Source organism: Rhinoderma darwinii, chromosome 3, assembly GCF_050947455.1.
Source record: "Rhinoderma darwinii isolate aRhiDar2 chromosome 3, aRhiDar2.hap1, whole genome shotgun sequence".
NCBI lineage: Eukaryota > Metazoa > Chordata > Amphibia > Anura > Rhinodermatidae > Rhinoderma > Rhinoderma darwinii.
Window position 1 is genome coordinate 74,685,687 of NC_134689.1, and position 24,828 is coordinate 74,710,514.

The 24,828-nt window shown below is 41.6% G+C and overlaps 1 protein-coding gene across 1 annotated transcript in view; it reads right to left on the minus strand.

Moving 5' to 3' along the window:
- LCP2 (lymphocyte cytosolic protein 2) overlaps positions 1-24,828 on the minus strand; it is a 353,127-nt gene that overhangs the window by 190,829 nt on the left and 137,470 nt on the right. Inside the window, exons 4-5 of the mRNA XM_075859992.1 lie at positions 14,751-14,791; positions 7,310-7,484 (exon numbers count right to left, since the gene is read on the minus strand). Of these exons, the coding sequence (XP_075716107.1) occupies positions 7,310-7,484; positions 14,751-14,791 (216 nt within the window). The remainder of the gene's footprint in view (positions 1-7,309; positions 7,485-14,750; positions 14,792-24,828) is intronic.

Here is a 24,828-nt window from a genome sequence, read left to right on the forward strand (position 1 = left end):
CAAAACGCTGCGTTTTTGCGTGCTCAAAAACGCCACGCTCGTATGAGCCCAGCCTAAATGTCAAGATAAGGCTGGGTTCACACGACCATGTTACGTCCGTAATGTACGGAACGTATTTCGGCCGGAAGACCCGGACCGAACACAGTGCAGGGAGCCGGGCTCCTAGCATCATAGTTATGTACGACGCTAGGAGTCCCTGCCTCTGCGTGGAACAACTGTCCCGTACTGTAATCATGATTACAGTACGGGACAGTTGTCCTGCAGCGAGGTAGGGACTCCTAGCATCGTACATCACTATGATGCTAGGAGCCCGGCTCCCTGCACTGTGTTCGGTCCGGGTCTTCCGGCCGAAATACGTTCCGTACATTACGGATGTAACATGGTCGTGTGAACCCAGCCTTAGGGATCTAGCCCCTGTTTATTTAATGCGTTAAAAGTCAAGGTAAAGACGGCTAGATCTGTACACATTTGAACTCCTACACTACCCACTACCTACTACATTTATTACCGAAAGGAATTTTCAGATGTAAAAACACATACACATTCTCACTACATTTTCTCATCCACTGCATGCATACACACATGTACGTATGTTCACTACATAAAGGCATGCACACATGCATACTCACAACACAGAGGTTAACATATTCACTGCCTACAAACACGCACACATTAATACTTGGCACTTAAATGTGCACCTTCATTACATACAATGCATTCAGAAAGTCTTCACACCCTTTAAATTTTCCCCATCATTATGCACTCAATATCCCGTAATGACAAAGTGAAAACAGAATGTTCGTAATGTTTGCTAATTTATTGAAAAGGAAAAAGAAAAGTATTGCATTGACATAAGTATTCAGACCCTTAAGGGTATGTTCACACGGCAGCGTCCGTAACGGCTGAAATTACGGGGATGTTTTCAGGAGAAAACATCCCCGAAATTTCAGCCGTAACGGCATGTGCAGGCGCTTGAACGTCGCGTCCATTACGGACGTAATTGGCGCTGCTTTTCATTGGAGTCAATGAATAACGGCTCCAATTACGTCCCAAGAAGTGACAGGACACTTGTTTGGCGCGGGCGTCTATTTACGCGCCGTCTTTTGACAGCGACGCGTAAATACACGCCTCGTGTTAACAGACAAACGTCAGCCCATTGCTTTCAATGGGCAGATGTTTGTCAACGCATTCAAGCCGTAATTTTGGACGTAATTCCAGGCGTAAAACACCCGAATTACGTCCGTAATTTGGCCGTGTGAACATACCCTTACTCAGTACTTAGTTGAAGCGCCTTTGGCAGTGATATCAGCCTCCAGCAGGGCCGGACTGGGACTTAAAAATGCCAGGGCTGATTTTAAGCACACAGGCCCACCGCAGGCCATACACAGCCACCAGTGTTGGGCTGGAGTACATGGGTCCACCTTTCATCTATACAAGACATGGGGAGATTTATTAAAACAGGTGTAAATGAAAAAAGGAATAGTTCTTGAAGCCCCAACTCCAACGAATCCACTGTTTTTTCACGAGAATAATGTACATGCTCATTATTCTAGAGGATTTTTTTGTATATAGTGCCCCACATCTAGCCCCCCCTGTAGATGGTGCCCCACATATAGCCCCTGCTGTAGATGGTGCCCCACATATAGCCCCCCTGTATATGGTGTCCCACATATGGCCCCCCTGTAGATTGTGGTCCAAATATAGCTCCCCTGTATATAGTGCCCCACATACAGCCCCCCCCCACGTAGATAATGGCGCTCACACTTTTAAGTGGAAAAAAAGACAAAAAAAAACACAACTTTACATACTCACCTCGATCCCGTTCCCATGTCATCCTATGTCAATGCAGGCCTGCTCTTTTCTGAGCAGGTCTGCTTGGGCTGAACAACGGCGCTGATTGGCAGGGCAGAATGACTTGCACCTGCCAATCAGAATCATTGTAAGGCAGGTACAATTAGTGCATGAGGGGGTGGTAGCAGCTGGTTTCAGTGGTGCCGCCGCCCCGGGCCAATTCTAGCTTTTCTGCTGCCTGAGGCAAAAATTTAAATGGTGCCCCCCAGATCTTGATTGGCATCCCCCTGACTGTTCTACATTACTACCAGCCTTCTCCTTTGCCATGTACTCCCCTGGCATGCGCAGTGCAGTGATGAAGCCGGGCAGAGTACAACTCGCTGAATGGTGCGTGTTCGTGGAGTACAAGGCAATGGTGCATCCAAGAAAGTTGGAGGAGACTGGTAGTGATGTATAACAGCCAAGGGGGATGTCAACCAAGCATGGAAACGTGGGTTTGCAGTTAGGACTGTGCGACTTTATATAGTAATTAGCATATAGTGTGCACTTTTTTAAAAGTTGATTTTAAAGATTTTGCTGCATCTGAAACAAACATACAGGGGAATGTTTGGAAATATTGTCAGGTCATGTATTACCACATGGTGGCAGTTCAAGGGGTTAAAACTACCAGACAGGTTCTGATTAAACATGCAATAAATTGCAACAATTCCATCTGCTCTATACCAGAACCAAGCTTATTAAATATATATAACACCAGCACCAAGCTCAGTACATATATATATATACAGCACCAGAACAAAGCTCATTACTTATATACAGTACCAGAACCAAGCTCCATACATATATACAACACCATAACCACGATGACACTGAACCCATCAGTCCCACGCACCTGACATGTTCAGGATTCAGCGTAACATCCAGCGTAAGATCCAGCTGCTCTGTATACAGGATACAGAGCAGCTGTATCTCAAAGAGTAAAAAGATTTTTTAATAAAAACGAATTATAAAGTTGCACAAAACACACTGACTGACATTTTATAAAAAAAAATAAAACATCCACTTCAAAGGGTACAATGCCTTAAATGTAAACAATCAGATCTTTACTAACAACCATTGTCCAGTACAACACGCAGCACATGCAGTTTTACCAAAAGTCGGGGCGGTTTTCAAATGATTGTTATGGTTTGCAAAAAAACTGCATGGACATTAACAATCATTTGAAAACTGCGCTGACTCGTGGGAATACAGCACATTGGTGTGGTTTGCAGCTGTATCGTTGTAAGATAGCAGCCACTATATGTATATACTGTACGGGTATGATACCACAGGACGGATACGTTGTGTAAAAGAATACAGTTTATACGCCCTCTGCACCACAGGAAATTCCGGCTGAAAAACCGCAGCAAATTGTGGTGCAGTTTTTTGGCCAGGAGTAGCCGCTGCGGAAAACTGAGCAGAAAAAATGGATACTTAACATGGCGACGATTCCCGCCTACATCCTGCAGCTCTGGGATGATGTTTCATCCCATGTGGCTGCGATTGGCTGCAGCAGTCACATGGATGACACGTCATCCCAGGAGGCCCGCCCGGACAACTGAATTCTGGGTAAGTATAAGATCTACATTTTTCCTGAGTTGCGATTTTTTTCCGCTCATGGTGTGGGTGAGATTTGTTCAAATCTCACCCACTCTGCTGCTACTGCATTAGGGCTTGTCCACACGTAACGGAATTGCTGCGTATTTTCCATCCGGAGTTGCGGATGGAAAATACGCAGAATATAGTAGCAGCAAAGTGGGTGAGACTTATCAAATCCTATCCACACGCTGCGTAAAATTTCTGACAAGATGTTTACCTACGGTGCGTATTTTACATACTGCAGCATGTCAATTCCTGCTGTGGAAAGTGGAATGAATTGCTGCATTTTTCAGAGGAGATGTCACCATCCCCCAACATTGAGAAAAACGCAGCAAAATCCGCTCCATTTTCTGCAGCAATTCCAATACGTGTGGAGAAGCCCTTGTGCTGTGGATTTAGGGCTTGTCCACACACAACGGAATTGCTGCAGAAAATTTCTGAAGCAATTCCGTTTGAAAGTGAAAGTCTTTCCGCTGTGGCAAAAACGCACCATTTCCTGCGGTGTTTGCGGCAGAAAATGGTGCGTAAATTGCTGCATTTTTCTTAATGTTGGGAGATGGGGACGTCTCTTATGGAAAACGCAGCAATTCTGCACACATTCCTTAGCGGGAATTGACATGCTGCGGTCTGTAAATTACGCACCGCAGGTCAATTTCGGCTTGGAAATTATACGCAGCGTGTGGGTGAGATTTTAAATGTCGCCCACTATGCTGCTACTGTATTCTGCTGCGTTTTTTCAGGCCGGAAAAAACGCAGCAATTCAGGAGTGTGTGGACGAGCCCTTACCACAACTAAATCCATTGGTAAAATCTGCAGCATTTAAACTACGAGTGAAATACATACAGCTATAGCGCTCCATATATATATATATATATATATATATATATATATACCCGTACACCTCAAACACACCATATACACACAGTATATATATACACACATGTACACTTCACATACACTATATATACACACACATCACATACACTATGTATACACACACGTACACATCACATAAGCTATATATACACATACATGTACACATCACATACAGTATATATATATATATATATATATATATATATATATATACACACACACACATGTACACATCACATACACTATACACACACGTACACATCACATACACTATACATACATCAAACACTATATATATATATATATATATATATATATATACCCATGTACACATCACAGACACACAAATATGCACATTACATGCACACATTATACACCTATAAAGTACACATTGTAAACACACATGCAGTTACTTTTGTGTAGGATAATTGTGAAGGGAGTTCAGCAGTTGATGGGGGGGTTCTTCACTCCAGCACTTCAGCTCACAGCCCGACACAGAGCCCACCTACAGTCTCCCCTCCCTCATGTCCCGACTAGTAACGCCAGCAGCAGCAGCAGCAGGAGGAGGAGAGGTTGTGTGAAAAGCAGGGAAGGGGGCCAGAGTGGGAGATTTTACACAGGGAGATTTAGTAATAGCAGAACAGACCACGGCTGCTATTACAGTCGGACGGCAATTCTTAGCTGTCGGCCGCCCCCTTACAAATGCTGTACCCTGCCGCCTGAGCCGAAACTGATAGTTTGAACGGCCAGCAGGCGGCCCACTGCTCAGCGGCCCATCCCAGTCCGGCCCTGACCTCCAGTCTCCTTGGGTATGTTGCCACAAGGTTTGAACACCTGGATTCCTCTCAATCCCTGTCAGCCTGGATGGGGTCCATCGGTAGACAGTAATTTTTAGCTCTCTCCAGAGATGTTCGATTGCCTTCAAGTCAGGGCTCTGGCTGGGCCACTCAAGGACATTCACAAAGTTTTCCCTGAGCCACTCCTGTGTTGTCTTGGCTGTCTACTTAGGGTCATTGTCTTGTTGGAAGGTGAACCTTCAGCCCAGTCTGAGGTCCAGAGCACTCTCGATTAGGTTTTAATTTTAATATCCCTGTACTTTTCTCCATCCATCTTTCTCTCAACCATGACCGGTCTCCCTGCCGCTGAAAAACACCCCCACATCATGATGCTGCCACCGCCATGCTTCACTGTAGGAATGATATTGGGCAGGTGATGAGCAGGGCCTGGTTTCCTCCAGACATGACCCTTAGAATTAAGGCCAGAAAGTTCAATCTTGGTTTGATCAGACCACAGAAGCTTGTTTCACACAGTCTGAGAGTCCTTTAGGTGCTTGTTTGCAAACTCCAGGCGGGCTTTCATTTGTCTTTTACTGATGAGAGGCTTCTTTCTGGCCACTCTGCCATAAAGCCTAGATTGGTGTAGTGCTGCAGCGATGCTTGACCTTCTGGAAGTTTTCCCATCTGCCTACAGGCTCTTTGGAGCTGTGCCAAAGTGATCATTGGGTTCTTGGTCACCTCACTTACCAAAACCCTTCTCCTCCGACTACTTCGTTACTCTATGAAGAGTCTTGGTTGTTCCAAACTTTTTCTATTCAAGAATTATTGAGGTCACTCTGCTCTTGGGAACTTTCAGTGCAGCAGAATTATTTTTTTTGTACCCTTCCCCAGATTGGTGCCTTCACAAATCATGTCCCTGAGTTCTACAGGTAGTTCTTTCCTCCTCATTGCTTGGTTTATGCTCTGAAATGCATTGTGAGCTGTGAGGACAGGGTTGTGTCTTTACAATTCATGTCCAATCAAATTGATTTTACCACTGGTGGACTCCAATCAAGGTGTAGAAACATTTCAAGGATGATGTAGAGAATTTTCAGGCCCCCAGTGCTAAATTTCAAGTGTCATAGCAAAGGGTCTGAATACTTATGTCCATGCAAAATTTGGGAATTTTTTTTATATATTTGCAAAAATTTCCAAAATTCTGTATTCACTTTGTTATTATGGGATATTGAGTGCAGAATGATGGGGAAGAATGTGATTTTTTTTTTTATTTCAGCACAAGACCATAACATAACAAAATGTGAAAAAGGTGAATGGGTCTGAAGATTTTCTGAATGCACTGAACAGTCAATTATCATACCTATGTAAATACATTTACATAATTTTGCACACATATTTACACTAACGCTCAGACATACAATTAGCCCTTACCTCTTCCCTAATGGAAAAGAGAGATGGAGGTCTATTTTTGTTTTTACTTTTGTGGGCAGCTTTTTCTTCCGCCGCCAGTCCTTTGTGCTGTCTTCGCCACTGTCCTTTCTACTTACTCCACTAATCAATTACTTATGGATATGACTGACAGAACCCAAAGGTTAGCAGAGGCTGTGGGTGTGCAGTTTACAGAGCGCAGGAAAACTATGACCGATTGGCAGTAGTATGATATGTCACACAAAGCCGATGATTAGCTGTGATGCATAATAACAATGCCCATCGGTACAGAATGCCTGTGCTCTGTATACTGTGTAAACCTAGGAACAGTCAGTATTACTGCACACCTGCTACATCTGCTTACCATTGGCCGCCGACAGTCACATCCATAAGTAATTGACTGGCAACAGCAGTACACAGGGCAGTGAAGGCGGCGGAGAATGATAAGCAGCTGCCGGAGGGGTGGATATAATTCGATTTTTACGATTTCCAAAGAATCAGCCCTACTTTTAAGGGGTTTAGAAAGAAACCAGACAAGTAATACTGCTTTTCTCAAGACCTTACCAGCAGTATAAGCAGTTTAGTTGGGAAGAAACTGGTAATAGAACTTGCTTAAAAAAAAAAAAAGTTATTTTATTGTGCAAAAGTAGTAAAACATAAAAAAATATATAAATTTGGTATTGTTGTAATTGTAATGACCCGCAAAATAAAGTTAACATGAACTATATGCCCTTTTCTTCACCATTCATATGCAAAATGCAATGAAATTGTCACATAATATGCATTATTTTAAAATGATTTACCAATATAGTCTGGGTTGGAAGAACTTGTTTTTGAAGGATTGATGGGAAGAATTTCATTATTGGAAGGTGGTGGCTCATAACCATCACTGTTGCCACTATCTTCATCTTCTGGAGCTGGGGATTCATAGTCTGCCCCATTATCTGGCTCATTTGGATCCTCATAGTCATCATCATCCTAAATTATGAAGTATACATAAGTATAGAGAAGGAAGATAAGAATAGCAGAAAGTGAATTTATGTATTTGACCACTGATTGTTTGCCACGAGCAGAAAAATACATAGAATTTATGGCCGTGGACGTTGCACCGTAATTGTGACCAATGGCCTGGCCGAAAGACGCGTCACATTTATTAAGAGTCTTTTGTCTCTTTATATATGTGTCGCACTTTACTCAATTTTTTCTTTCTATTAAAGGGTAACTAAACTTTCAATAAACTCCTGACATGTCATAGTGACATGTCAGAAGTTTTGATCATTGGGGGTCTGAGCACTGAAGGGCTCGGATGAGCACTGAACCGCTTAGTTTCTGATCGGCTTTTCTCAGAAAGCCAAGCATTTGGTGTACGGGCCCAACCGAGTGCTTCTGCAGCTTCGTTTTAGCGATCGGTGGGGGTCTCAGTGCTCTGAACCGTACCGATCAAAACTTCTGACATGTCACTATGACATGTCAGAAGTTTTTTGAAAGTTGAATAACCTTTTAAGACCGGTGTATTAAATGCCAGTCTTAATAAATTGCCCCCTGTAATATGAACTGTAAAATGATGTTCAAAGGTGGACATAGTCTTTAAATACAGACTTTGAAATTTGAAGATCGTTCAGTGTGCTTATTGCATTAAGTATTATTTATTTATTATTTCCTTTTTACTCTGGGGAAAGCAAGGATAACACAACCTTTGTTATCCCTGCATACCTTTATAAGACATTATACTGATCTGTTGGTTGCAATACAAGATATTAGATCCTAATAATTAGCGGTCTGTATAGAGAGGAATGCAGGATTGACCAATAGATCATATCCTCTCAGCATCCTTCCTGCCCTGACAAAGGTGACATCATGGGTTCTCTGGTGTTTAGCACGTTTTGTGTTAATTCAGTTAGAGCAGGCTGGCACATTATCAGCATCTTTAGTGGAAGCATGCCAGGGGCGTAGCTAGAGGGGGCAGGCGGGGCATGTGCCCCGGGCACAACTAGGTGGTAGGGAAGGGGGGCGCCGAAGAGCAGCTGATCGCTGCTGATAGGCGCACCGTATGTCGGACACCTGCAGCAGTTTTAGGAAGAGCCAGGAAATTACGGCGTTCTGACTGGGGTCTGTGATGGCCAGGGAGTGGACCAGTCCAGTCACCTTACCTGTCACCTGACCTCACGAGAAGCAGAGAGGAAGCTCCGCCCACAGCCCGTCCTGACCTGTGATGTTGTCAGCAAGGAGACATGAGTGTCTGTGTATGTGTGTGTAGTGTGTATACAGTGTGTGTCTCTGTGTTTGTATGTGTATATGTTACAGTGTGTGTGTGTGAGAGTGTGTGTGTGTGTGTATGTATGTGTGTGTAGTGTGTATACAGTGTGTGTCTCTGTGTTTGTATGTGTATATGTTACAGTGTGTTTGTGTGTGTGTGTGTGTGTATGTGTCTCTGTCTGTCTGTGTCTCTGCATGTGTTTGTCTCTTACATCTACTACATTATCTGTACTCAGAGAGTTATCACTGTGTTATCTGTGATGTTACATAGGACTGCAGGCAACAGCTACTACATTATCTGTAATCAGAGAGTTATCACTGTGTGTTATCTCTGGTGTTACATAGGACTGCAGGCAACAGCTACTACATTATCTGTACTCAGAGAGTTATCACTGTGTTATCTGTGGTGTTACATAGGACTGCAGGTAACATCTACACTATCTGTGGTCTTACATAGGACTGCAGGCAACACTACTACATTATCTGTACTCAGAGAGTTATCACTGTGTTATTTGTGGTGTTTCATAGGACTGCAGGTAACATCTACTACATTATCTGTGCTGTGTACATATGTGCCTGTGTGCGTATATATGGGTCTGTTTGCGCTTGTATATTTGTGCCTTTTATGTATTTGTATACGTTCCTGTCTGTGTATTTATCTGCCGGTGTGTGTGTGTGTGTGTGTGTGTGTGTGTGTGTGTGTGTGTATATGTGTCTGTACGTCTATATATTTACCTGTATCTATATATTCCAGATGTGTGTATGTATATTTGCCTGTAAGTCTAAATATCTGTCTTTATGTATGTACAGTATATATGTTCCAGCGTGTCCATATATGTGGTTAATTTTTGGTTTGTGTAGGGGGCAGCAATAGAGGGTCCCGCACAGGGCGCCATCCAAGCTAAGGCCGGCCCTGGCTGTCACCAACCCAAGTCAGAAGGAACTCCGCTGCTGCCTGCGCCGAATGACCTCCTCGGCTTCTCCGGTAAGTCACACCAGGCAGAGCGGAGAGTGGTAGCGGTAGGCTACTGCTCACCGGTCTGTTCACAGTGTGGCGCTAAGTACAAGGGGGGAGTGTGGTGGTATTTACAAGGGGGGGGAGTGTGGCGCTATTTGCAAAGGGGCAGCGGGCTCTGTGTGGCACTATCTACAAGGGGGGTGTGCCGCTATCTACTAGGGGGGAAGCGGGCTGTGTGTGGCAGTATCTACAAGGGGGGCTGTGTGGCACTATTTATAAGGGGGCTGTGTGTTCGCTATCTACAAGAGAGGGGCTGTGTGTGGCACTATCAACAGGGGGCTGTGTGTGGCGCTATTTACAAGGGGGCTGTGTGGCACTATTTACAAGGGGGGCTGTGTGGCACTATTTACAAGGGGGGCTGTGTGGCGCTATTTAAAAGGGGGGCTGTGTGGCGCTATCTACAAGAGAGGGGCTCTGTGTGGCACTATCTACAAGAGAGGGGCTGTGTGTGGCACTATCTACAAGAGAGGGGCTGTGTGTGGCACTATCTACAGGGGGCTGTGTGTGGCCTCTTTAATTTACTTTCTTTTAATTTATTTTTATGTTAATTACATTATAGAACTATATCGCTTGTAAAATGTAGTAATGCTTTTATGCTCGAGTCACATAAAAAAAATTGTGAAAAAAAATTACACCTCATTGATTGGTAGGGAAAGCAAACATGGTGAGGGGGAAGGAGATGTCAAGAAATAAGTTGGGGGGGGGGCGCCAATCTGTATCTTTGCCCCAGGTGCAGGAGAACCTAGCTACGCCTCTGCAGCATCCTATACAGTGACATCTTCCATTAACCTGAAATATATCTGTTCTTATCACAAACATTTGCATTGCCGACTGCAAGTGGTTAATGCATTTTGAACCATAATGCTTCACTTATGTTTAATAATTTTATGCATGGATCTAATAGAAAGTGAGTTTCTTTTGTGCTGTTATTGTGACCCATACTCTGATCTGAGGACACATGAGCCTAAAATGAACTAGTTTGACAGATGTCCACTGAAAGCATACTGTATCTATGGAATAGTTAATCTGGAGTTTTAGATTGTTTTGGTCATTGTCAGGTCCCACGTTCCAGTGATAGTTGGGGTTCCAATCGTGGGGGACTCGGCGATCAGACATTGGGACAAAGTCACATGTTTTTAGGACATGTAAGGCTAAATCCATACTGGGTAGTTGGAGCAGTTTTCATGGAGAAAATATATAAAGCTAAAACTTTCTATGTTCTACTCTACTATTATGCTATATAACATAGTGATTGCATAATATTGCATACAATTTTAATATAACCCTATGTTGGGTTAATGGTTTTCCTGCAATGGCAATATCGTGGTCACATGTACACATGCAATTTCATGAGACCTTTTAGGAATCACACACCATATTGGAAAAAGTAAAACACAACAGAGTCCATATACAATATGCAATAAAAGTTAAAAATTCTTATTTACCGAACAGTGCAATGTTTCGACCCTTGTATGGTTCTTTCTCAAGCAATACATTCAAGGGTCGAAACTTTGCGCAATTCGGTGGAGAGCTATCCCTCATACTTGGATTTATGGTTATGCTACTGATTTCTGTACTTTACACACAATATTGCACCTTATAACACTGCAATTTTTTGTTTGATTTTATGGTCTCAAAAAAGTAAATGTATTTAACAGAGTAACCTATAAGGTCACATAAAAGTACTTCTTGGATGTTCTTCAGGCAGCACACAAAGGATTAAAGTTGGGTTCGGCCTATTGTTAAAAAAACAATGAATAATTAAACAATGAACTACTCCCTTCTATTAAAAGGATTTATTTTTTCTTCTCTCCTACTGGATTATGGGATTTGTACTTCTATCTGGATTATCAAGACATTTTAGTGTGAAACGGAGAGTGGTCTCTGTTCCTCCGCTACAGACACCATGATGGAGCTTATCATTCCGGGTCTCGTGGTCTGCTGTGAAACAGAAGGAAGCTTCTGTCCCTTCACTTCTCCCCAAAAGGATTTCACCAGACTTCCATTAATATGAATCTTTTACCTACCCCTCTTGGCAGTTCTTAGTTGGTGTGGGAAGTCGCATCATCTGGGATAGACATTCCCTGTCCAAGGCGGTGAGGCTGTTTGCTCATGCTCGGTCACGCATTCTCGTGAGAGTGTCGGTGTCTCTGTCTCTCGCGTCTGGTATTTTTGGATAACGTGTTGCACGCTGGTTTGCTGGAAGTGGGTGGGACTTAATTCCTGCAGGCTTTTTCAAACAGCGTTTGAAGCCAGACAGTTTACCCTTGCAGTTGGCAAGATATGAGGAGATATGCTTTGTTTCCGGTTCCTATTACTGTACTCTTATTTATTCTTTTATTTTGTCTCTTCAGATTTTCAGCTCTTCTGAGAGCAGAAAAAGAACCATAAAATTCCATCATAGTGGTAAGACCAGCCGGTTTGTGGACCCACTGGGCTACTCTTTGAGGTGGTCGCGGCGGAGTAGCTGCATGCCAAACAGACAAGAAACAGGCACTGGCAGATGGTACCTTGATGGATGGAAGCTGACAGCGGATCACAGGTCACAGGTGGTTAACGGATAGTTGGACACATGCATGTAGCTGCAGCTGGACACAGGCAGGTAGCAGGTAACTGGATACAGGCAGGGAGATGGGCATCGGCAGATAACTGATAGCAACAGCAGGCTGGATACAGGTTGGTAATGAATAACCAGATAGAGGCTGACCAGAGATGGCCACAGCGCACAGGAGATAGGCTGGTAATGGATAACCGGATACAGGTTGATCAAGATAGCAATAGCAGACTGGACACAGGCTGGTAACAGACAACTGGAAACAGACTGATAACTGATGGCAATAGCAGACTGGATACAGGATGGTAATGGACAAATGAATACAAGCTGATAATTGATAGCAATAGCAGACTGGATACAGACTGGTAACGGACAACTGGATACAGGCTAATAACTGATAGCAATAGCAGACAGGATCAGATGCATACAGGAACTTTCGCTGGATAACACTAGGTTTTTCTAAAATTGCTCAGGCCCTCGGTGGATAGTGAAGGTGACTTAAATAGTCCTGGGGAGCAACATTGATTGGTGAGACATTTCTGAATTTCACACGCACTGGAACTTTTAAAACAGTGCAGCGGCAAGGTGGAGACACAATCAGACTCCAGAGGCCTGAAGGAGGGACAGACTGCCGGACAAGGTACGAGACCCAAAGACCGGAACCTCCAGCAGGCGCGGGTCCTGCTTCTGGCATTACATACTGGTTATACAAACACTGTAATCATTTACTGCCGGAAGATTATGAAATGGCTTTATGCACATCCTGTTTACGTGTGAATGAGACTCTTTCTTTTCATTCAGAAGCTAAAGTTTCTACTCCTGGTTCAAGACCTAATTAACAGAGACCATACAAGAGGCGGTATTTTCATCGCACAAAGCTAAAGCTAAAATGTGCAAAAAGAGCTGTGAACCTCTCTCCAGATTCATCCTCGTCTGCAGTCTCTGGGTGAAGTATATTCAGACGGCTCTTGATCGAACTTTTAAATTAATTCAATCTGTAAAAGAGACTGTCGAGACTAAGAAACAGAAAGCCTATTTTACTTCCCTATTAAAAAGCTAAAGTATTTGCTGGTCATTCAGGTATATCAGAAATTCTGGAAAAAGGATGGGTTAAGTCATATAAAAAGATCAATACTGGTGCCTGGTTTAAAACTATTTACAGGTTGCACCCTGAAACTGTGGCAAAATGGGAGTCTCCACCCAAAGTGGATTTAGCAGTGGTGAAGTTGGCCAGGAATTCAATTTTTCCCACAGAAGAATCATCTGCTCAGAAAAATCCCATGGACCGCAAGGCAGACTTATTATTAAAAAGGAGTTATGTCACATCTGCTCCAGCATGTAGTATATGCTTGGCCACGATTCCTGTAGCAAGAGCCTTGAGAATTTGGCTCAGCAAACTTTCACAAGATTTTAAATAAGGTGTAACAAGAGAAACTATTTTGAAAGACTATAAAGATTATTTTGTGTGATATTCATCCAAAAACCTGGCCATTGCCAATGCTACAAGAAAAGTTTCAAGTAGTGGTCCGGGGATAATCCCTCCAAAAGCCCTTTTTCTTTGTTTTAACCGGATAGCTTATTTGGTCCATAGTTAGACAAGATCTTAGCATCCCTCAATAAACAGAGGTTTTTCTTTTTTCTATCTGGTTTCTGAGTCCTTTTATAAAAGTTAGTAGCTCAATGGTTAATTGTTTATTGCTTATTAACTGCTATCTTCTGTCCAAAAGGGAAATTTTTAACTAAATCCTCTAGTGTGCTGCCTTTGGACTACAGGAAAACATTTCAGGTAAGTCAATTTGACTCTTTGAAAAATATAAAAGTTCTTCAAAGGGAACCTGTCACAAGTTTTTAAAACCCTAAACCGGCAACATACCGTTATACTGGACTGTATAATAATACGATTACCATCTAGCATAACGGTGTGGTTGCAGTTTATGGACCTTAAAATTCTAAAATTATGATTAATATAAAAGATTTCAAGTTGTCGCTACCTCTGACAACTGATCTTGGCCATAACTACTTCAAGGGCAGGAAGAAGCGTATCCATCTATGCAGCTTTAAAACATTATACCATGCTCTGTCTACTAGGGTGCAGTATGCTAGAGTGCTCCTATTGATTCAAATAGGAGTGGTAAAAAAAACACTATACTGAATACGGGAGCCTAGAACGAATATGCTTATTGAGTAAATTTGAAATTGAGAAGTTCTGACATAATAATTTTTTTCTTAAGCAGCAGGCAGAATCCGAAACAAAAATTTCAGCAAATGCAATATGCAGTTCATTTATTTCATGCATAGAAACCTAAACCGTTATGTTTCTTTTAACCACTGAATTCTTTAAAATGGTCTTTAATCAAATTAATGGCCCGTAATAAAACTGTAATGTACGTATAAAAATTATATAAAAAATACTTACAAATGAGTCAGAGTCTGTTCCATCATAGCTTTCTGACAGGTCTTTAAGAGAGAGAGAGACAGAGACAAGGAAGGTTTTTATAAATGTATAAAAATAAATATATTTTTTTATCTTACAATCTTTATGAAAAATCTTTTGTTGCATGGATTAGTCTTTTCAAGTATATTATTCTAAAAATAAGAATTTAAGCACTATTGCTGGCTCTAGTTCGCAGTGCAAATGGTACTAAGAATGCACCTGTAAATAATTTGCCAGACACAGGTTCTGTGTCGACGCCCGTGGGAAATCAGTCTGCACCTGCTCCTATGTCTGTGAGACTGACTCCATCTTCCACCACTCAGGATGGCAGGCTCAGGATCAGTAGTACAAGCAGCAGCAGCAAGCCAGGAACCAAGCATAGAAGAATCACAGGCAAAGGAGGAACAGGAAAGGCAGGTATAAATAGACAGTGGGCGGGAACTAGCTCCGTCTGGCCAGGCTGTGATAGGCTCTCCCACTCCTAAGCCTGCCATCCTGAGTGGTGGAAGATGGAGTCAGTCTCACAGACATAGGAGCAGGTGCAGACTGATTGCCCACGGGCGTCGACACAGAACCTGTGTCTGGCAAATTCTTTACAGTACCCCCCCTTTTATGAGGGGCCACCGGACCCTTTCTAGGTGGACCTGGTTTATTGGGGTAAGGAAGGTGGAACCTCTTGAGCAATACCCCAGCGTGAACATCCCGGGCGGGAACTAGCTCCGTCTGGCCAAGCTGTGATAGGCTCTCCCACTCCTAAGCCTGCCATCCTGAGTGGTGGAAGATGGAGTCAGTCTCACAGACATAGGAGCAGGTGCAGACTGATTGCCCACCGGCGTCGACGCAGAACCTGTGTCTGGCAAATTCTTTACAGCATCCAGAGCTTTTTGCTAGGCAAACATGTTTGCTGCTGAACGTATGCCCCAGCTATATACTACTGTATACTGTATACTACTGCCACTGACTACCACTGTAAAAATCAAAAGAATACTGTTTGGTACAACAGTTTTATTATGTTTGTTTTTTTGCCCCTCATATTTGTATTAAAAAGTGTAGTCAACTGTACTTTTTAATACAGTTACAAGAAAGGTATACCAGTATATACCAACCATAATTTATGCCATACTTTGACTAATGATAGCATATGGGCTTGTCAACATATACGTTAAAAAGTTCAACAGTACATCACAAGGTGAACACAGCTTTACACTGACACTGAGACTTCAGCCACAAATTTTTAGCACTGTTATCACAGGTGCTCACTTTATCGACTTTTATTTTTTTTAAATCAAAGATTTTTATTTTATATACAAATCAGGAAAGAGTACAAAACAAAGCATTAAAATAGTTCTCGGTATAGAAAACAGTTTGATTTTACTTTGTATACATTATAGCGTATATCTACGTATTCACTATAAGAAAGAAAAAAAATTGCCGTTTCAGTGTAATCATACAATGAGCGTAGGTAAATGTTTGTTTGTTCTTAAAAGATAGTCATCAGCATAATCTGTAATATCTCTCACCAAACTATTTTCAGTACATTCTTTGCTCAAAAGAGTCATTCAGACCAGATGTGTTTCAATATATTATGCAGTGTTTGCACTTTAAAGTTACATATACGGTATAACAGGAATAAGCAACTTATCCAAACAGAACTTGACTGTATTAACATAGTTTTTACTATTAGGTAAGTATGCATTCAGGTAGTGTAATATGAACTGTCGATCCAGATTCCCCATTTTTTAATAAATTGTTCATACCTATGATTCTGATTGTCAATTTTTTTTCATAAATACAAGTAGTATTAATTTGGGCTATGACCTCTTGTATATGGCGCTGTGTTGGCTGTTTCCAATATCTGGTGATTATAATTTTAGTTGACATAAGAAGATGTGCTATTATATTTCTGGAAGAGGAATTGAAGGTGTTAAGATCTAAAAATAATAAAGCCATGTGTGGGCTTGTGTTCTTATGAGTACTTTTTTTTTCCAAAAGGATAGAAATGATCCTTCTAGTTGACGTACAAAGGGGTTGTATTTTCTTACATTCCCACGGAATGTGATATAGAGAGCCCTTGTGTCCACAAAGTCTCCAGCATGCGTTTGAACATGAAGGGAATATCTTGTTTAGTCTCGTGGGTGTGTAATACCATCTTAAGTATGTCTTGAAAGCCGCTTCTTGATGAGACACACATCTCAATATATATTGTATATTATTATACTGTATATTGTGTTAAGTGCGAATTGTCACTCAATTTCAGTCACAGTAATATTTAATTCCTCCTCCCATTTTGTCAGATATTGATTTTTAATTAAAAGTGATTTGTTGCCAATACTGTTATAAAAAAAAGGATATTCCTTTCTTTATTTTACTAATCCTACTAAATGCAGATTCTAGATCCAGAACTCTGGTTAATGATCGTTGGTCGTGTTCTCTGTAGGAACGTTCTGATTTGTAAAAACTTGACAACGTGGCTTTGAGGTATATGGTATTTTCCACTAACCTGTGAAAAGTGAGCCATTCCATCCAGAGCTACAATGTCAGCGACAGAGTTGATGTTGCGTAATTTCCAGTTTTCCAAATCTAAGCCTGGGATATTATCTTCCAAAAAGCCAAGCGAAATCTGATCGTAGGGACAAGCCATGTTATTCCCTGATCACTTAATATAAAGTTGCCACGCTTTTATCCGATGTTTGTATAGATGTCAAGTATGTTTTTTTAATAGGTAACTGCCACAGTGAAGATATCATCCTAGCCTTCAAAGAGCTGTATCCGCTTATATATCTTTCTAGTTCTACCCAGCTGTTGTCAGAATTACCGCACCACCAGTGAGTAAGTTGGTCTAATATATGTCATTGACCGGATATAAGCCCCTACTTTTCTGTCACACTTTCACTCTAGCCATGATTAAGGACGCAGAAGCCGTCTGAAACGCGTTGGCAACGCATACTTTTTACATCCACCTTTCGTTGTGGGACATTATTTCCCTATTTTACTACTTTTCAAATAAAATTGGAACATGCTTCCATTTTAAATATTTCATCTTCCTAAGAATAATTTTTTGCGCTGGAATCTACCTTACTATTTCCTTGGTCTAATATACATGCTGAGTAATAATCCCTTAAATTAGGGAGTCCCAACCCCCATGCTTTCCTATTTAAAGTCATTATTTTATATGCTGTACAAGATTTTTTTCCCATTCCAAATAAATCTTTGTAGGTGGTTGTTGAGTACAGTAAAGTATGAGCTAGGGATAGATATTGGAATCGTTCTAAAGAGATACAGCAACTGCGGTAGCAAAAACATTTTAAAGGTGGCAATTCTCCCAAACCAGGATAAAATAGATTTAGAATAACACTGCATATCCTTCGTCAATTTCAGTAAAAGCTGTGTAAAATTCTGCTGATATTAATCTTAGTAGGATGAGTGGGTTTGATGCCCACGTAGTTGAGTTCTAAAGTTTGCCAATCAAGATCATGCCTGGCCTGAAAATCCTAGAGAGTTTTTGACGCAATATGTATCGGAGGTATTTGGGATTTTGTTAGATTAATCTTGTAGTAGGAGACAGAGCTAAAGGTAGTCAGCACCTCAAAAATTCTACTTAAAGAGCAAACGGGAAAGGTATTACATAAAATAATGTCGTCTGCAAACAAGGTTACTTTATGTTCCTTTTGGTTAATAGTGATGCCTTCTATTTTGGTATCAAGTCTGATAGTTTCCGCCAATGGTTCTATAGATAGAATAAAAAAAATCGGGGATAAGGGGCATCCCTGTCTGGTACCATTAGTTATTGCAAATTCTTGTGACAGAGTATTATTAGAGTAAACTCTAGCTGAAGGTTGTGAATACAAGGCTTTGATTGCAAAATAAATGTAGTCCTTTAAGCCAAATTTCTCCAATACAGAAAAAGCGTAGTTCCAATTTATTCTGTCAAACGCCTTCTCTGCATCAATTGTGAGGAAGGTCGATTGTTATGCTGTTGTATTCACAGTATTGCATCAGAGATATAATACGTTGTGTGTTATCCGGGGCTTGCCTGCCTGGAATTAATCCAGCTTGATCATTAGCGATTAATGATGGAAGAACTAGTTTCAACATAGAGGCCAGTATTTTTGCATATATTTTAACATCGCCATCCAGGAGAGATATTGGCCTGTAGTTTCAGGTCTGCTCAGTTGGCTTTCCAGGTTTCGGGATGGTTATAATCAATGCAGATAGCATTTCTTTTGGGAAATTGGTGTTAGTGCAGGCTTTCTGTAATACAGCGAGTAATTTAGGAGAAAGTATATGTGTAAATTTCTTGTAGTAATTGTTTGAAAGACCATCAGGTCCTGGGGCTTTATGTAGAGGAATTTAATTAATGGCTTTGGTAATTTCATTGAGCTATATAGGAGAATTAAGAGATTCTAAGGAGTCTTCAGAGAGTTTGGGTAGATTTATTTGTTTAAGGAAATTATCTATATGTAATTGTGTAGGTTGAAAGGTCTCTTTATCATCCTTAAGATTATATAACTTTTGGTAATAATCTTTGAAGGCGTTCGAGATACCCTTCGGGGACAAAATGGATTTCCCAGTCACAGGATGTGTAATTTTTTTAATTCTGGATTTTTGTGCTTGCTGTTTGAGTCTTTTAGATAGTAGAGATCTTGCCTTATTATCCTGTGTGTAGTAGTGAATTTTGTTTTTCTTAAGTGTATGTTCGTATTTGTGAAGTAGCAGATTGGGTAGAGGAGTCCTCTCTTTCCCTAATTCTGATGAGATTGAAATGTGTGTGTCTGTTTGTTTAGTGCTTCCAATTGTTTGATTTTTTTCATGGAATTGTTAATTTGTAATTATCTTTCTTTTTTCAATCTGCTTCCGATTTTAATAAAGGATCCTCTAATGTACGCTTTGTGGGCATTCCATAACGTAAATGGGTTAACTTCTGGAGATCATTAAAAGTAAAATATTCCTCAATATCTGAGGCAGTCGTCTTGGGTATCATGAGAGATTACGAAAGAGTTTGCTCTTCAAACGAAGTTAAAACCCCTAACATTCAGTGATAGAATGTTAATTTCCATTGTTGGATATATATAGTCTGAGGCTAGGAGATACATGGCCAGGCATAATCCTAAAAGCCAAAACAGGGGTCTGGCAAAAATCAGAATGCATACTTTTACAAGCTTGCGATACAATACAGTCATTGTGTTGGAACATACAGGAACTTGAAACAGAACATCACAACAAAAATAACAGTAAGATAGAATAGGATGACCCTCAAGTTATTAGGTATCATTCCACAAACCGATTTTTGGGGAAAGTGTTCAAGTGGAAACGTGATAAATAACAGATTGTAACATCATCACTTACTCAAGAAGCAATAGATTCCTATTGATAAAGTCAGGTCGGATCAATCCTGTTCCATTCTCTGTCAAATCTCGCAGGTGATCTTCTGGGAGAGGCTGGTGCAGGTGAACTTGTAGAAATGTTCCAACGCTTCAGCAGTGAGTATCCTTCCGTGACTGTTTTTGCCATGTAAATTGTGCCATCGCGATTTATGAGTATCTTCGTCGGGTAGCCCCATCTATACGGAATGTCATTTTTCCTCAGTAATTCCGTTACCAGCGCTAATTCTCTCCTTGCTTACAGTGTGATAAGTCTTGAAACATTTTAAGATGAGAATATGGTGGAGGGAGAGGTTGATGTTTCCTCGAAGCGTACATTAGTTATTTGGTCTGGAAAAAGGTAAATCTTGCTAGCATGTCACGGGGTATGGTATCCGGAAGATTTTTGGGTTTGGGAACTCTGAGTGCCCGATCGATGCTAAGCTCATATTCAGTGATTTCTGGTAGAATGCATTTAATGAGTTGTTGTATGTAAGCCCTTAGACTTGATCCAGCTACTGTTTCTGGAATACCCCGAAATGTTATATTGTTTCGTCTATCCCTATCTTCTGAGTCAGTTAGTTTTGCTTGAATTTTGCTAACTTTCTCTTCCAGAGATTTATGGGAGTCGACAAGCTCATTATGTGCAGTAGCAAAGGACGTCATTTTATTTTCCACATGCGAAACTCTATCTCCCACTTCAGATAGTGATTTTTGGAAAGGTTGTATAATACTTGAAATGTCATTATGCAAGGTGCTTCGGAGAGCGGATAACATTTCATAAAGCATATTCACCAATACCGAAGTGTGAAAACTCTCAAAAGCGTCTGATGCATTTGGCACGGTAGTTAAAGACTTAGGACGATGGCTTACCTCAGATTCCTTAAGGTGATCGTCTAGCTTCTGTTTTTGCTTAGCTGGACTAGATGATGGAGAAATCTGGGTCAAATCCGACCTCCTTTGGTTCTGTTGCGAGATATCATCTGCATGATGTTTCGTGGGGATGCCGGCGCCATTTTGGTAATGGAGTACTTCGGGATATTCCTTGTCTGTGCCAAGCGTGGTCCTACCCGGGAGGTCTGTATAGTTTCCGACATCTCCTCCATAGTTATAGTAAAGTCCGGAACAGTCTCCTCCAATGTGGAAGGCAGCGGTAAGGATGTGTCTCTGGTTGACGAAGCTGGGCTCCGTGAGTTCTCACCGCCATCTTTGTAATTGTCAGAATTTTTATTTTCCATCGTAGACCGGTTTTGATCCGGCTTTGCAGCCGAATTTTTGGCGAATCTTCTCCTGCCAATATATACTTTAGAAATCCCTATCACGGGATTGCTTTTAATGTCACTGGCAGGTGCCCTTTGTAGCTTGTGATGAACTGCTGTAGCGGAGCTCTTGTCTCAGGCGGCCATCAGTTTCGGTGGCCAAACCATGCCCCCCCCCTTTATAGACTTTTTTTTAATGTTTTTAAATTTTATTGAATGTTTGACATAACATATCGTTATAACAAATATTAATTATTTTATACAAACATAGAATCGCATATCCTGAGGATATAGTCCAAAAATTGTTTACTTATAGCTATACAAATAATTCAGAACTAGTTATTAATGTAAAACATTATACAAAAGACAGTATCAATAATGAGTATTCTTATATGCTATATGATTTATCTGCTGATTTAGAGTATAGATACAATTTCAAAGAACACGTAGAATCTGTCGTCTTTTGTGTGTAAATTAAATAAATCTACAATCTACAGTAAACAAATTGAACAGAGGTTGTTTCTCATTTGTGCAATGGAAGAAGTTATTATACTAATCTGCATATTTCCTTTAGAACCAAAACAGCTCATAGCGGATCTGCTAATCCTGAATCAGTCCACATAGCCAATAATTTATGAATTTCTGTACTACCTGCTTGATTCTTGCGATCAAGTACTCATATTTAAAAATTGTGCTAACTATCTTTGTAATTTCTAATATTAATGTACCAACGATATTGGAAATTCTAGACTTTTTTTTATGCCAACTGTAACAACCTAAGGAAATACAATTTTGAACCTTGGACTGCGGGATGATCACAATGTATCACTTGGCCTAATATAAGGTGGTGGTGTTACTATTGAATATACATTTTGCTGAAGATAGCAAAATGCTGGGGGAAAAACTTTCCAAAATAATTAGTTGAATTTTCCTAAATCAAACAAACTACAGTATTTAGTGGTTTGAGGAATTTTTGGTTACTTACACTTGCCACTACCGGGAGCTTACTGCATACAGCTTTATACAACTACCATGAGTTCAATTGAAACTGTATAAATCCTTGTGTACAATGTTTTGTCTACTGTCAGGGGAGGCAGCCAAAATTTTATAATTTATTTCTATCACTTTATGAAGGAAATCAGTGGATTTAAAAATCTGTGTGACAGAAGTTAAACTATAAAGATTAATTGTTAAATTAAGCAGCACAGAAATAGTTCAAATAAATTAGTAATATAACTTTTACTGTATCTATTGCAGTAGAATACACACATGCATTTATACTTCTATGCAATACAAAGACACACACACACGCACACACCTACCCATGTTGTAAACGGTCCCTTAGTTGTATCTTGCTCCCAGTTTTCCTGCATCCTGCTCTCTGTATCCTGCATCCTGCTGCTGTATTTTTTCCTGTACCTAAGCCTTTAGTCGGAGTTGTGTGTATCATCTTTCATGGACTTTCATGGACTTTATATATAGACTGGTATTTGGCCAGCTGCCACTCTACTGCGGCGGAGCGGCCTAGTGGGTCCACATACCACTAGATCGTGACCGTACGTTCAGGCCATGGAACCCGCTAGTCAACCTAAGACTGCTGTTCAGGTGATGCAAAAGGATATGCATAACTTGCGTACACACCAGCATCAGCTCCGACTGGCAGTAAATTATATTCTATGCTACTTTTCCTCTGCCTGTTACTCATCCTGTCTGCTCCGGATCCACAGTTTAGTAACCTCTACCGCCTCGTTATGACGGAAATCCTAGGGCTTGTAGAGGCTTCATTAACCAATGTACCATCCATTTTAGACTGCGTGCTCATCTCTTCCCTTCTGATGAGGCCAAGATAGCATTCATCATTTCTCTTCTCGCTGGCAAGGCCCTGGCTTGGGCAAACCCCATCTTGGAGCGGGAGGGCCCAGAATTCTCGGATCTAGCATTCTTTTTAGAGACTTTTCGTACTGTATTTGAAGAGACGGGTCGAACATCCTCTGCAGCTGCCTCTCTGCTGACCCTCAAGCAAGGGGAGTTGACAGTAGGAGAATATCCCATCTCCTTCGGTACAATGGTGGCGGAATTGGCGTGGAACAATGAAGCCCTGGTAGCAACCCTTTTGGCAAGGACTGTCCATGCACATCAAAGACGAGCTAGCAGCTCGCGATCTTCCTTCTATTCTGGATGCTCTTATCCTGTTGGCAACCCGGGTCGACATGAGGATCGAGATACGTGCTCAGGAGGTTCGGCGGGAGAGATGTTTCTACCTATTAGCACCCTCGTTCGAGAGACCCCTATTGCCTTCCCCCCCGTCGTTCGGCCAGAAGAACCTATGCAGTTGGACAGAATTAAATTGTCCGAGCAGGAGAAACAACGCAGATGCTCTCCAGTTTTGTGTCTGTATTGTGGCCTCAAAGACCATTTTGTGCGTCAATGTCCACAAAAGTTGGGAAACTCCAGCACCTAGGGTTGGTTGGAGAGACAACCCTAGGTGGAACGGTGTCAAATACCAAATCCTCTCCCAAATTGTCTATTCCCGTAACCATCATCTCTGGAGAAATATCACACTGCTCCTCTGCCTATCTGGATTCCGGAGCAGCTGCAAATTTTATCCAGCAGGATCTAGTGGATCGCCTGCAGCTACCCACAGTTCCTCTGGAGAGACTTCTGGCTGTTGCTTCTGTGAATGGACTGCCATTGCCCGACCCTATTGCGTCCATCACTGAACTGCTGACACTACAAATCAGAGTTCTTCACTTGGAACAGATTACCTTTCTCGTCTTGCCTAAAGCTATCAACCATATTCTGCTGGGCCTGTCTTGGCTTTGTCTACATGCTCAGGTTCTCAACTGGGGTACCAGATAGGTTCTTAAAAGGGGGCCCAATTGCCTTCATCGTTGCCTGCCACCGGTTTTTCCTGTTTTGCTTCTACTGCCTCACTCGCTCTCCGATCTGCCCTTACACTATGCCAGTTTTGCGTATGTCTTCAGCAAAAAGGAGGCAGAGACTCTTCCTCCCCCTCGCACCTATGATTGCCATGTTGAATTGCATCCTGACGTCTCAACCCCGTGGGCGAGTCTATCCTCTCTCCCTGCCGGAGACCCTAGCCATATCAGCTTACGTTAAGGTGAACATTGAGAAAGGGTTCATCCATAAGTCTTCTTCCCCACACAGAGCCGGATACTTCTTTGTGAAGAAGAAAGATGGATCTCTTCGTCCATGTTTCGCCTACCGAGGTTTGAACCAAATCACATTCAAAAACAAGTAACCTTTGATGCTTATCTCAGAACTCTTCGACTGAATTTGTGGGGCCAAGGTGTTCACAAAGCTGGATCTACGCGATGCTTCTAATTTAATCCGTATCCGCAAACGTGACAAGAGGAAAACCGCATCCAACAACCGAAATGGTCACTACGGATATCGCGTGATGCCCTTTGGACTGCGTAA